Genomic DNA, 15227 nt, shown 5'->3' with positions numbered 1-15227 from the left:
TGGCAGACCTTGACAAAGTGATTTCCAGGGACAGATTGAGCTAGAAGAGTCAAAAACTAGGGACTCCAAAACTGCTATCAGCTCTAAGGGAGGTTTTTCACCTCACCACTGGATTCCACCTTAAAGATAAAGTAAATTACAGGTATCCCTTATGATTTCAACTGTTCTTATCCAAACCTAGGACTCAAAAGAGATATGGATAAATTTGAGATATCCCTTGTTACACCTCAAGCTCAGGAAACAAATGCATTTGGATAAAACATTTTGCTGTCTGAATTTGCTATAACCAAAATCTTGCCATCCAAATCCATGAGCACATTAGGTTCAGATAGCAAGGAATTCTTACATGAAATGTTTGGTGTAAAACTGCAAAATCTTTAACCTGCTACAGCTTTCAAGCTGCCAGTGTCTAGGTGTGAAACTACAGAGCAAAGAAGCACACTAGTCTTACAGAGCTTTGAAACTTTCTAGGTCAGTGGCCTAAGGACTTGTCGAGTTCTTTCAAAATACAAAAAGAAAAACACTCAGAGAACAGCTACAATCCAAGGAAAATATGGCACAGAATGAATCTGTCACCCCATCCTCAATAAAAGCCAGGAGCTGAGCCAACCTCACTTAGAATCAGCCTAAAGGAAGCAATCGAGGGGCTAAGCAAGGTCAGTGGAATGAACTGGCACCTCTGAAAAGAGACAAGATATAACTAAAGCACAAGTTTATTAACCATTGAAATTTTAGTGCATAGCTAACTGATTATAAAGCACCACCAACAGTGAGGCTAGATTCACTGCTACCAGAATAATTATTTCCTGAAGGAGTTTGAGATGACACTGAACAGATCAAAGAGCATTTCCTCAGCCTTTAAAAGTCACTTAGCTAACCTGACAATAAGTATTTAAGGTCTTTAGCATGACCATTCACATTTATGTGGTTCGAAGTACTTTATACTCAAGCTGCTAGTTACACTGCAACGTCACCTAAGGGAAAGAATTCTGATTTTTAATTATCTCCAAATACCAACTTCTTTGGATAAACCATTTCCTGGCATGAAAAAGGTTTTAAATTCTGGTCCCAGGTTTCCTCAAATGTTAAATGACAAAATCTTCACAATCTTCAAAGAACACTAAGTATCAACTAATTGTGAGATACTTTGAAAATATCAAAAAAAATCAAAACTTTGCTACCCTAAGGAAAGGCTATTAATTTTCAGAAAACAAGCAAACAAACCAAAAATCCCAATTAATTCCAATGGAAACGTGTTATTACATAGCTATTTTTGAAGTTATCATATTTATTAAGACCTCACTAATCAATTATACAGTATGGCAATATACTTTGAAAAATCTCAATCTTTTGATTCAAGATCTCATCGACATTCATTCACTCAATAGATTTTAATTGAATGCCTTTACTGTGTGCCAGGTATGTGCTAGGAGCTATAGCAAAATGAATCTCATCACTGTCCTCAAAGATGATACATGTACAATTGTATAAGGCAGGCTGTGTTATAAGTGGTTAAAAAGTGCAATGAGTTCAGAAAAAAAGCACTTCCTGCAGGAAGCAATGTCTAAACCATAAGCTTGAAGACAGGATCAGGTTCCACCAAGGAGAGAGAAAAATTAAACCTTCCAGACAGTCTGAATGAAGAAACATAAGCACCTTTTCTCCACTTAAGTAGGTATAGAAAATTAAGAGTACCATTAAGTCTAACCATATTTAAGGAAAAGCAGTATTTTGCTATTTCTCTAGGAAGATTTTTTTCCCTATCTGCACAACTGTTAAAGAACTTACAAATCCATTTCCCCAAATTTCTCAAAATAACTAAGTCCATAATATATTGCACAAGTGTTACCTTGAAGAGCCAGATCTGTCTTCCATAAAAATTTAAAAAAACAAATTATCATGGTGATATACATGTTATGCTTACATTTAAAGAGGATTTTATAAACAGCATGGTATAGAAAAGAGAAAACCGGCTTTAGGATGAGACAGACCTGGGTTTTGAAACTCAGCTCTTACTTACTAGCAGTGTGACCTTCGAAAAGTTCCTTCTCTGAAAGCCAGTTTCCTTATCTGTAAAAAGGGAGATAACTACCCTGTAAGCAACCCTGTGAGGTACAGAGAGAATATGTATAAAGCATGCTGCATAAAGAAGGTACTTAATCAATGTCCCCTTTAGTTACTTTAATGGGAAAGTAATAATTACTCATAACCTATTTCACAAGCTAGGATTTTACAACAAAGATAGATCACTTGATCAATATCATACTAGATCAAAATTAGAAAATAACTGACCCAGAGCCTCATGTATACCTTTTATGCCACACTACTTTCAAACCATTACATTAGCCTGAAGGTACAGAAACTCTGTCTTCTAAACCACTGATGAGCATGGTACAAAAGCCATTGACTATGACATACTGTACCTTTTGGTTTGATTTCTCTTCCCTTGAATGGCTAAAACGTGTAAGCTAACACAAACCTGTCACAGTCCGCTGGCCATCACTTAGGTTATTCCACCACTTGTTAATCTAAAACAGAAGAAAAATTGCATGTCACCATATGGTAAATAATTTCAGGCTATGTAAATGAAAAGCAAGAAAGAAAATCCTTTGTGCATAAATGAAAGAGTCCTCATCTATAAAAATCTCTACTGAACAACAGACATAACAAATATGTGATAGAGTGGAAAACACAGGTGTTTTATAGTCAGACAGCCTGCATTCTCTACACAAAGCCACTGATAAGCTCTGTGACCTCAAATAACTTCTAAACTTCAGTTTCCTGATAACATAAAATGGAGACAGTAACAGATATATAGCAATACCACTGTGAGGAATATCAATAACATAAAGTACCTAGCACACTATCAAGTGATTGTTCACCAAGACCCAATCTAGTTTTAAAATTCTAACCAAGAATATTTTCTACTAAAATTGCCTTTTTTTTTTAAAGGTATAATACTAGATTGAGGTTTAGAAAAAGACAGAATCCTAATCTTTTAGGGACACACCTTGAAATTTTATAGATGATATATGCCTAGAATTTGCTTTATAGTAATCAGTGGTGGGGAGGGAAGGGAAAAAAGGGGAACTAGATGAAACAAAGTTGGCTACATGTCAATAATTGTTGACATTGGATGACAGGGGTTCATTATACCATTCTCTTCACTCTTTTTACTTTACCTTTGAAATTTTCCATGATTAAAGTTTTTTAATTAAAAAAAACTATGTTCTAACTATAAAACTGAACCAGACTTTGTATACTAATACAGAAAGAAACCCAAGGTAAAGAAAAAAGTTACAGATCAACATATATTTGATTCATGCACAACAATGATGCCATTTTTGTAATTCAGTTGACCTTTGAACAGCAGGGGTTTGAACTGCACTGGACTTATATGCAGATTTTTTTCAATAAATACGTACTACAATATACTACACCATTCGCAGTTGGTGGAATCCACAGATGTGGGACCGCTGTTACAGAGGTCCAACTATAAAGTTACAGGCACGTGTGCCACTGCGTGGAGGGTCAGCACTCCAACCCCTGAGTTGTTCAAGGTCAACAACAATTTAAATGTGTGTGAACTCTCAGACCTTACTCACTGCATATGTAGTAGTGGGGCACGGGTTCCCAGGACTTTCACTTCCCATGATATATTTATGTGTTATTTCAATTTTCTTTAACATGGATTTTATATTTTATCATTTAACTACTTTAAACAAATCCATCTTTGGATGAAGATTATGTATATTGCATGTGTCATTTTCACCATTCCAAGGAACAATTTGGGTATCAAAACTTTATAGTGCAGAAGCCTGTAGCTTTCAAGGGATCCAGGACTGTGGAATAGGTCAGTGTTACTATCTTCTCAAACATACTGTACTGAATAAAAACCACTGCTCATTACTGCAGGTTTTACCTGCAAATATTACATCCATTGTTCTTCTGACATAAAGCCTCTCTAGAACTGGTAGGGCTCATGCTTCTTGTGTCTATGGGGAAACAAGGAGGAATGAATCCTTCTCCCTACTTAGAGGAACCTTCAACTATCATTAGGAAAAAGAAAACCCAAGGCTGCTCTCTCACTAGCCAGGAATAAGAAGTTCCTAGGAAGGAGAAAACTGAAGAGGATATCAACACTCTCTCCAAACTGGAAGAGCAGTGTGTCATAAAAAAATACGGAGGTGCTTGAAAAATAAATGGACCTGGATCCACAAATTAGCTTATGGTCTCTGCTCAATAAGTACTGGCAAATGAAATAAAATATACGCTTTATCTAAAAGGCAACATTTTAAGAAAATCAGTTAGCTGGAAGGAAGGCCATCAACTTGCATATGAAATAATGAAAAGTTCTAAAAGCTCTATATTTGTACCCTTTTCTTGCATCTTGATCCCCTGAGCACAGTTAGAAAAAACATCAACAGTGGTTATTTATCAGAGATAAACATCATGTCACTGAGAAGCTTTTTAAAACCCACATAGTATCTCTACCCCTCAAGCATAAAACTCCCTATGATTCTAATATGTACTGTAAAACAGTGGCCCTTAGTAGAGCTGGAAGAGGCTCCAAAACATTAATTTTTAACAACTATCTGTGGTGATTCTTGATATGTGGGTAGAGGGACAAACTTCTTGGAACACTGTTAAGTACAACGTTGCCAGACATACGAAACATTAATACTTACTACAATGAAATGACTCTAAAGAAGAATATTAACTGCAATGACTTCACATCTACTGATCTAATGTTGCCATTAACTTAAAACACTTCATAAATAACAGACTTCAAAAACTGATCAACTAGAACAAAAAAAATGCCATGTTTATCTTTACCTCCTTTCTGAAGTCTCCTTCCTTCTGTGGTCTTATGCTATCCAACCAATCAGCTTTTATACCATCAAAATAACTCTGCACCCTGGATTTCAGTGATTCATATTGCCAAATGGCAGCTGATCCAAATGCACAGCCTGTAAACTATATAAAATAAATATATTACAAAAGAAAAATTTTTTTAAATAGATCTATACATAGTTCCAAGGATGATATTTCATTTTCATTGCTTTTCGTAAACATAAGGAACATCTGGCCCACTGAAACTTACTAGGTGAAAAGAACACTTAATTGTTTCCCATTTTATTAACCTTACAGTACCCTGGGGCCTGTTTACAGTTAGAACTTTTCCAATAAAATTCAAAATATCAACTCAGTATCACTTGCATTGTTATACCAAATAAGAGGCCCATGAGTTTCTTCTCCAGGGCTTACATAAATGACCCATACTCTAACAGCAATTATTAAATTCATGTTCTATTGTAATCATGACCCCAGGTCCTTTTGATCCCACTCCACTTGTCTTTAAGGGAGCCCAAATAGGACAAGTAGTATTGATACTTTAACACTACACCTGCAGCAAGGTAGGTAACTCCTAGTGACGTGAGCTCTTACCCCAACAGTAAAAAGCAAAGGCTTTACAAGAGTCCTTATAGGATAAGGAGAAGGATAAAAGGCTGTTTCTTCTACAGGAGGAATCAAAGCACTTCTCTTGTATGCTTCACTACTTGTTCCTGTGTCTGATCTTCGAGGTTCAACCTTCCTGGGTGCTTTTCTGAATCCACATTTTTGCTGAATAAAAACATTAAACCTATAGGGGAAAATAACAGATTAGAAACAGAGCTGCAGGGACATGGGTTCGATCCTTGATTGGGGAACTAAGATCCCACATGCCTCGGGACAACTAAGCCCACGCGCCACAACTACTGAGATCACGCACCTCAATGAGACAGCCTGCGTGCCGCAAACTACAGAGCCCTCGTGCTCTGGAGCCCGCGCACCACAACTATAGGCCCCATGCACCCTGGAGCCCGCGCACCACAACTAGAGACAGAAAACCCTCACGCCGCAACTAGTAAGAAGCCCGAGCGCAGCAACAGAGACCGAGTGTGGTAATTAAAGATCCTGTGTGCCTCAACGAAGATCCCGTGTGCTGCAACTAAGGCCCGATGCAGCCAAAAAAAATAAGGAAAATAGGAAGGAAGGAAAGAAGGAAGGAAGGAGGGAAGGAAGGAAGAAACAGAGCTGCATCTTGCAAACATCAACCTCTACGAGCCTCCCCAACTGACGTGCATCATCACCATTTCAGTTTATTCTCACTATGCAGCCCCAAAGCCACCAAGACTCCTACTCCCAGGTAGGATTCAGTCAAAACAATGAACTGTGCCCTTCTGAAAAAGGAGAGACATAAACTACAGCAGCTTTACAGGGCATCTGTTTGCGCCGTTACTGTGTATCAATCAACAGAATAATTTGTATCCATCCCCCACACAGTCTGCAATCCTGTAAAAAGCTGGAGAACTACAAGTTGTGGTTTGAATTAGCACAGAATAGCTTTATTTTTTTTTGAAGTTTGGCCAAACATTTAAATCAAATAATGATTTTCCTTTTATAAGTACTAACCATTACAAATTGGCGGATTTTCCCCACCTTGCCCCCTATTTACTTCACTACCAGTTTGGGGGACACCCAACTAGATGTTCTATAAAGGGTTTTCTTGTTTGAGTCCTTATAGCTTGACCTCCTCAAAACATCTGACACTACTGATCACACCTGTCAGCGCCTGTAAGGTTGCACTCCCTGCTCTTCAAACTTGCTTTCCTAACGGCTTCCCCCTTTCTCCTATCCCATAAAGACAGATATGCTTAAAGGCTCTAATAGTTCCTTTACACATTCTCCATTCAAACTGAACCCATATAAATTTATGAAGCATTTTTTTCTTTTGTAAAATGGTAATTTCCCCCAGGTAGACCATGTAGAGGCCCCTTCCTGTTTGTTCTCATTGTACTCTAATCATACTATATCCTCCAGACTCATAGAACTCCTGTCTGCCAGTCAGACAGGTCTTCTCACCTTTGTAACGTGGGCCTTGAAACACTTTGGTTGAATAAAAGAAAAAGTTCATTTCTGTGGCCTGGATGACTTCTAAGCAAGTAAATGATTCAAATATGTCTCTAGTCCCAGCCTCAATTTTCTTGTCTTGTATTTCCAACTATATACTGAATAATTCTACTTGGATATGCTCCCTATTACTTTAAAACCAATATATTCAGAAGGGAATTCATCCCCTTCTACAAGCTCCATTTTCTGACTTCTTTATTCTTTCAGTGGGTCCACAGTTATCTTAATCACTAAGATTAAAAATCTAGAAGTCATTATGGAGTTCTCTCTGCTTAATTCTTACCATCTAATTTAAAACCAAATCTGTCAAATATTTTTTTCACTCCTAATCTAGTCCCGTACCCCATGCCTAAACAACAGCAACAGCTGACTTAAGTTCAAACATTTTAACATGTTGCATGTTCTTCTTTCCTCATATCACTCTTCCACAAACATTCAACACTTCCTCAAATGCCCTCTTAGAGGGCCAACATTCTCTCCCTAAATCCCACACAATCCCTTAGTTCATCCCTTTTGGCCTGGAATACTCTACCATTTCCTAACAGATCTCACTGCTTCTAATACTGCCTTACTCCAATTCATCCTCCACATTTTATTAGGCACAAATATATTATCATTCCCCTGCTTTAAATCCCACAGTAAATTTTTCATCACCCCACCAAATTCAGCAATGCTACTCCTTTGTTGCGGTACTTACTTCCCTTTAACTTTTTCGTGTCCTTCAAAATTCAGTTCATTTATTTCCTCCTCCAGGAAGCCTTCCTAAACTCTCGCAGGCTGGGTGTCTCCTTTGTACTCCTAGAGTCCTAAAGCATCCTATATGTACTCTTACACTTGTCTCATTTATTGCCTGTACCATAACTAGATTATCACTTCTGTATTCATTTTATCTCCACCACCAAGGCCAGTTCCTAATAAAGAAAGGGTCAATAATTATGTTAGAAGAAAGAAGGGGTCAAGAATGATTATTGGTTTTATTCTGAATAACTGAAAGGAAGGTGGTACTACTCACTAAGACAAGGAAAATCAGAGGCACCAAAATAGGAAACTGGAAAATGAGAGATGAATAATTCCATCTTGGGCACTGTTTAAAATGCCTGCAATCACAGCAGCTCAGTTCTAACAGGTAAAAATTGGAACTTAAATTTCCATCAACAGGGGAAAGGATGAACTGTGTTATATTCATACAATGGAATACAGTGGTCCCTCAGTATCCACGGGAGACTGGTTCTAGGACCCCCTGCGGATACCAAATTCGGGATGCTGAAATCCCTTATATAAAATGACGTAATACAGTTGACATTCCCCATCCACAGTTGTTTGAATACATGGATGAGGAACCTGGAGATACAGAGGGCCAACTGTATCACTCAGTGAAAAACTACTGATCACACATCACGGATGAATCTCAAAAACACTGCTGAGTAAAAGAAGTCAAACACAAAAGAGCACATAATGTGTGTGATTCCATTAATGCATATCAAGCTAAAGAACAGGCAAGAATAATTTGTGGTGACCAAAATCAATAGTGGTGGACTTCCCTGGTGGTACAGTGGTTAAGAATCTACCTGCCAATGAAGGGGACACGGGTTCGAGCCCTGGTCCAGGAAGATCCCATATGCTGTGGAGCAACTAGGCCCGTGTGCCACAACTACTGGGCCCATGTTCTAGAGCCCATGAGCCACAACTACTGAGCCCTCATCCACAAAAAATACTGAAGCCTGCGCACCCAGAGCCCGTGCTCTGCAACAAGAGAAGTCACCTCAATGAGAAGGCCATGCATCGCAACGAAGAGTAGCCCCTGCTCGCTGCAACTAGAGAAAGCCTGCGCACAGCAATGAAGACCCAACACAGCCAAAAATAAATAAATAAATAATTTTTTAAAAAAATTAATAGTGGTTGCGTAAAGTGGGACTTGACTGGAAAGGGGCAAGAGGGAACTTGATGGAATGATGGGCAGTATCTATTTTTAGGTGATGGCTGCACAGGTGTATACATTTGTCAGAACTAATGGGCTGTATGCGTAATACTTATATGTTTTACTACATGTAAATTATATTGCAATGAAGTATTTTTAGCACTGGTAGAACACCCAGGTGATGTCTAGCAGGCATTTGGAAACATGAAACTCAGAAAAATGGTATAGCTACTATTACCATTACTCACCTAAAATGCTCTGTCTTCAACACTGAGTCTACGCCACAGTTCAACTTCTCAGACATCACATGGTGAGGATGGGTGATGATGATAAAGTAATTCACCTTAAAACTTCTAATAATTTAGGATTTGTACTAACAAATAAGTGCTACTTCTTTCAACAAAATCTATTTTGGAAAGCAGTACACTTAGTCAAACAATGCCAATGTTGCTCTGAATGACTCTGAACTTCAGAACCTGTTCCCAGTCTTATGAATATCCTTTAGCAAGTAACTGTTGAATGGCTAATTGCAAATCTATTTCTAGTTCTTGTTCTGTTGCCTGCTTTTTCTGCAGAGGCTAGGAAAGATAAATATCTTCACTTTACCAGTCTCTCCTATGGCTAAGGATGGCCATATTACAGAGTTCTGACAAAATGAGACTTAACTGTTTAGAAACCTCTTGAAAAGGTTTTGCTTATCTGATAAAATTGGAGGTATCACTAATGTCACATCCCTCCCACTTCTTTTTGCCTTGAAAAAGGACGCAATTTCCTAGAGATGAGGCAGTCATCTTGAATGCCCAGAGAAAGGCCAAGGGCTTCAGAAACTAACCTTAACATTTTTCGAGCCACTGAGCAAAGACAATAGCCACCTACCTCCAATCATTTTATGCTAAATACTCCTCTCGTTTCTTTAAGCAACAATTTAGTTATAGCCAAATGCATTCCTAACTGATAACAGCTTTAAAAGTGGCAGATGTTAATCCTTTGCAATTGGATTTGATTTTTATTAAATATTCCAAAGTAATTTAGAGCTAGGTCTAGTAAATAAATTACAAGTAACACCACTTTGGGCCAAAAACCCCAAAGATGTGACATAAAGTAATAGGAACATGTTTCCTTTAAATGTTTCCCTGTAAATGGTTACAAATTGTAACCCAGGGCCTCCCTGGTGGCAGCAGTGGTTAAGAATCCATCTGCCAATGCAGGGGGACACGGGTTCGAGCCCTGGTCCGGGAAGATCTCACATGCCATGGAGCAACTAAGCCCATGTGCCACAACTACTGAGCCTGCGCTCTAGAGCCGGGGAGCCATAACTACTGAGCCTGCAAGCCACAACTAGTGAAGCCCATGTGCCCAGAGACCGTGCTCCGCAACGAGAAGCCACCGCAATGAGAAGCTCGCACACCGCCATGAAGCAGCCCCCGCTTGCTGCAACTAGAGAAAGCCTGAGCACAGCAACGAAGACCCAATGCAGCCAAAAATAAATAAGTTAAAAAAAAATCGTAACCCAATGTTGTTGGTTTCTGGTATTCTTTTTTTTTTTGGCCACGTCTCGTGGCTTACAAGATCTCAGCTCCCCAACCAAGATTGAACCTGGGTCACGGCAGTGAGAACCCAGAATCCTAACCAGTAGGCCACATTTTCTTCCTTTTAGACCAAGAAATATGAAGGATGAGATTTCTTTATATCTCCAACAGCTTAATACTCCAGGATATGTACTCAATCAGTTCTTCTACAGCTCATCAACTCATTTACAATTCTGAAGCACAATACTTGAAAAGGAATACAAATACACCAGGTTGGGAATCTGGATTTGACGCAAAGCCAGACCTTTTGCCTAGAATAATATTTACCTTGAGAATCTCAACAGAAGTTAAGTGTGGGACTGAGGACACCAAGAACAAATTGGCCCCAGATGCAGTTCAGATGCAAAATACATGTTAGGAATACATACACTGGGAATTAGAGTTGGACATACAGAACTTGTTGGATAGAATTAAGTACTATGACTTGGCTCACTGAACACCTATTCCTTTCACCTATGGTACATTCACATGCTGCAGGGACTGGAAAGCTAAAAACTATTTCCCAGGTATCCTTTTGGTTAGTATTCGAGATGTGATCAGGGCCTGCTAATCAGATACATCAGCACAACACCTGAAGTCAGAACTGAGTTGAGTGAGAGGCAGCACATGAGGCATGACTTCTGCTAGTGAAAATAACGGTGGAGACAGCATAGTTCTTACTTTGGTTAGCAGAACCTGATCTGGTAGCAGCTTCCTCAGTTGTCTCATTTATTATTGCTTAAAAGAGTTGTTTAAAAGAAAAAGAATATCTGACAGTGACCTACGTGACCCTATTTTCTATCGAGCCATTTACAAAATATGTTTGGCAAACCCTGTCCTGAACTGCTCGTTCATGAACCACTTTGAACAGCAGGAGCTAGAATCTAATCCCTCATCCTTCCAACAACATTTCTACTTAAATTACAATGGTTATCTACAGGTTAATCCTATCTGACTAGAATTTTAAAATTAGGATTTGTAACCAAAGTATTCCAATACAAAAGTTTCACTAGGACTGACAGTGAGCTTTTTTGGCTCAATCCTAGCATCCGCACCTAAGGGTACCCTGGAATTTCCAGCCACTTGGTTTGGGGAGGCACGCCAAGCTCCTGACTGGCTTAAGCGAACCTACACGTCCCACATCCCTGGCAACTTTAAGGTATTCAAAGATGAACATGCATCCCAAGTTAGGCCAATCCAGTCAAGTGAAATTCAAATTTCAAGATTTTGTTTGTAATACTGGGGAAGAGAATCTTTTCTGCTGCACTTGAACCTACAAGTATATAGCCCCAAGAGCTGCTGACAGCCATCTTACAACAAGGAGATAGCATACTGAGAGCATAAAGCCAACGTTTAGGAAGCAGAGCCAAGCCATGGAGGAAAATGGAGTCCTGGTGACAATCTGAAACACGATCTTGCCTCACCCAGAAGCCAGGCTCACCTCTGGACTTTTTAACGGTATAAACTAATAAATTCCCCTAATTATTAAGGTCAGCTAGAGCTGGGTTTTCTGTTGGTACAAGGATGCTTTTAGATGTAATAAGTACTTCATCACACATTATATGACAAGGTACGTTCTCTGTCCTTAGTGAGCTTTTGTTTTACATTTCTTAAAAGTAAAACCAACCAGGAAAAGTGTAATAAATGTCTCCAATTGCAAATGTTTGATATCATATTTAAAGGCCTAGGTTCTTAAGCTCTAACCATTCATATGGGTAGGTAATATGGAAAAATAAATGACCTGAAATAAGTCTGGAAAACAAAGGAAGCAACACAATAAAATGCATGGGGGTGGGATGGGAGAAAAGAGTCACAAGAGGTATATACCAACTCATGAGGACAGGCCTGCCTTTTTGCTCTGTGCTTTGGTCCTTCTGCCAATAACTAGTGATTTGTGAAAGCAATGTAACGTGCTCAAAGTGGGAAGATCTTATGAATGCTTGAGTTACCACTAACCACACAATTGTTATGGTTCCATTTTTTAATATCATCCCATAACTTTTAAATTGAAAAGTCATGTCTATATATCTGTTGCCTTAGTGGTGAGTGAGATAACACAGTCTAGTGAATTGTTTTCAACAGTGTGAGGATAAAGACAATGCCACTTAGATATCGTACAAGTCAGCACTAATGTCTATGTTACTATAGATTTGTGTGAATAAACTGAGTAGAAGTGGCCTATTGTGCAAATGGAGACAAGACGTGTCCAAGCACACACACAACAGACTCATCCCACTTAAAAGAAAATAGTTGTATTTAGGGGAAGGGGCATAAACTCTTACATGCCACAATTATTTTCTTAAAACTCATCTTGAGTTAATACATGGTGAATTAAACAGGGAAAATAATTGAATATACCTGATTTACTAATTTGTCAGGTATTTAACCTAAAGATATCTTAAGATTGTTATCCTAATCTAAAAGATTTAAGCTCCGTGTAAGTGCTACAATCAACTATTTTCTTCTCTTAGCTAGTTCTATACAACTGACAAATTACGCAGGCTTCTTTCAGACCTAAACCATTTTTCAGCAGTGCTGCCAACAGTTTGATCATGGTAAAGTTTCTGAAAACCCTAAGTGAAATAGTCTCTTTTTTCTGTAAAGAGCCAGACAATAAACATTTTAGTCTTTGTGAAGAACAATTTAAAACTCTGCGGCATAGTGTGGCATAGTGTTTCGTTTTGCAACCCTTTAAAGACATAGAAACCATTCTTGGCTGGTGGGCTGCCTTGGGCCTGCTATTGTTTGCAGAAATTTTGAGGAATATCACCACCTGTAGTTCTTGTAAGAAGAAAACAATGCAAATTCTCAGCCACACTTCAGGCCCATTACATCAAAATCACAAGAACTGAGCCCAGACCTCTGCTTTTTAACCGTATCCATGACTTCATTCCACATACTAATTTTAGAACGACTAGAAGTGAAAGCAGACCTAATAAAGTTATATACAAGGAAACTCATGCTTTCTAGAGTAAAGTAGACATATATTCTATTATATTTCAGGCTTACCTACAATCTCTTGTAATGCACATTTTTCAGTGTCACCACAAAAAATGTCAATTTCAAACTCTGCATATAAATGACAAACTAAAAAATTGTGATGCTAATCTTCAACATCACATGTTTTTTTTTTAAATGGCCTCATTAACCAAGTTAGTTCTTTTCCTTTCCCTTCCTAACACATATCTTGAATATTTAACACCTGTTGCCTCCTAATAACTGTATTCACTTTTCCTCCCCCTCAAACCATGCAATTTCGACTGGGATTTGGAGTAAAGTGGAAATGGAATCAGGACCACTGAAATCAACCACCACCTCCACCTGACCTCATTCTCCATCTCCTCAGGAGTTTAAGATTAGTGCCTGAGGCTCCATGTTCCAGTGTATCATGAAGTTAAGGTACAATATAAGCCAGTTTTCCACAAATTTCTGATCCTACACACATGCAGTGCTTGTTTAGAACTGCAGGTTCTTTCACTCCCCGCCCCCCAGCACCGGGCAAGATGACAGGAAGGACTGGGATAGGGCCTGGGAAATAGTCTAAAAACACTCCAGGTGATTTTAAACTTAAGGATGGCTCCATCATGTTGGAGCCTCAATTATTTACCACTGGCTAATCCCCATGTTGATAAACACTTCATGTTCCTTGCTACTATCAGTCAGGTGGATTCCAGGCACACATCTAACCAAGTCAGAAACTGGCAGAGCTGAAATTCTGTTAAAGAACAGGAAGAAATTTCAGAGCCAAATACACATCAGAATATTAGTTCAGGGATTTCTCTCTTCTCTCAATTTAGAGTTGAATTACTCTAATGCAAAAGCAGCAAATACTGATAGACCGTACTCTTCATACAGCTTCTACTGGGGAAAAATTGACTTTTCTTTCCAAGTCATGTAGAAACCAAATACTCCATTTCACAATTTCTTTAACAGAAAAGCCTCTCCTACAACTCTGCAAGAGGCAAAGTGATGAGCTCCTCTGACTCCGCCTTCCCTTACAGAGTTCTCTAAACGATAAAGAAGGTAATTTGTAGTAAAACAAAGGTTTTATAAAGACTGACAGAATAAAATCTCAGCCCTGCCATTCTACCAGCGGTGTTAACTCTTGCTCGCAGGATTATGAGGCGTGGTGCGCAACAGCCCTCACAGATTACTTTTCCCGTCCCTCCGGATGGGAAAGGGGCCACCGCGGGCTCACGGAGAGTTGGGCCGGGGCTGGTCACTGTGCACTCGGGCAGGGTGGCGCGGCAAGAAGCGAGGACTGGACGCAGGCGAGGGGTAAAGGGGGAGGGAGAGAGGAGGGGCTGGTGAAGAGAGAGGGTGAGCCGGGGGCAGCATAAGAGAACCGCACGGCCTCCGCCCCTCAGGATGCGCTGCCGGAGCCGAGGGCACGAGAGGCGAGAAGCCCCGAGACGCGACCATTACCTGCGCCCGAGCAGCCGCGGCTGACCCAGGGCTGCAGTGAGCTCCTCGCAGCTGCGGCCGCCCGCCGGCGGAGCCCACGCCTGACCACAGCCCCAGCCTCTCTGCGCCAAGCCTCGCCACGCCATCTTCCCAACCTCTGCCCCACCATGGCCCGACCTTACCAAACCCTGCCCGGAACCACTTCCGGGGCGAAAGGAAGAACCATAGAGTGCCATGGGGCAGCCTAGCGCGCCCCCGTGCGGCCGATCCCAGGCCGGACCAACCTGAGGGAGAGGGACCCGCCGGTCGGCAGCAGTCCGGTCGGCAGCAGTTCTCCCGGCAGTGCCCAACCTCGACCTGGGAGGGGCGTGCGAAAGCGGCCA

The 15227-nt window shown here is 40.1% G+C and overlaps 1 protein-coding gene across 2 annotated transcripts in view; it reads right to left on the bottom strand.

Annotated features, from left to right (window-relative positions):
- PARL (presenilin associated rhomboid like) overlaps positions 1 to 15005 on the bottom strand; it is a 64499-nt gene extending 49494 nt beyond the window's left edge. For both annotated transcript variants that reach the window (XM_060011041.1, XM_060011040.1), the window contains exons 1-4: positions 14866 to 15005; positions 5449 to 5644; positions 4837 to 4977; positions 2480 to 2528 (exon numbers count right to left, since the gene is read on the bottom strand). In XM_060011041.1, the coding sequence (XP_059867024.1) occupies positions 2480 to 2528; positions 4837 to 4977; positions 5449 to 5644; positions 14866 to 14990 (511 nt within the window). In that variant the 5' untranslated portion in view covers positions 14991 to 15005. The remainder of the gene's footprint in view (positions 1 to 2479; positions 2529 to 4836; positions 4978 to 5448; positions 5645 to 14865) is intronic.
- Positions 15006 to 15227: the final 222 nt, after the last annotated feature.

The sequence above is a fragment of the Delphinus delphis genome, chromosome 4, assembly GCF_949987515.2.
Source record: "Delphinus delphis chromosome 4, mDelDel1.2, whole genome shotgun sequence".
NCBI classification, from domain to species: domain Eukaryota; kingdom Metazoa; phylum Chordata; class Mammalia; order Artiodactyla; family Delphinidae; genus Delphinus; species Delphinus delphis.
This window is presented reverse-complemented; position numbering and strand designations above follow the sequence as displayed.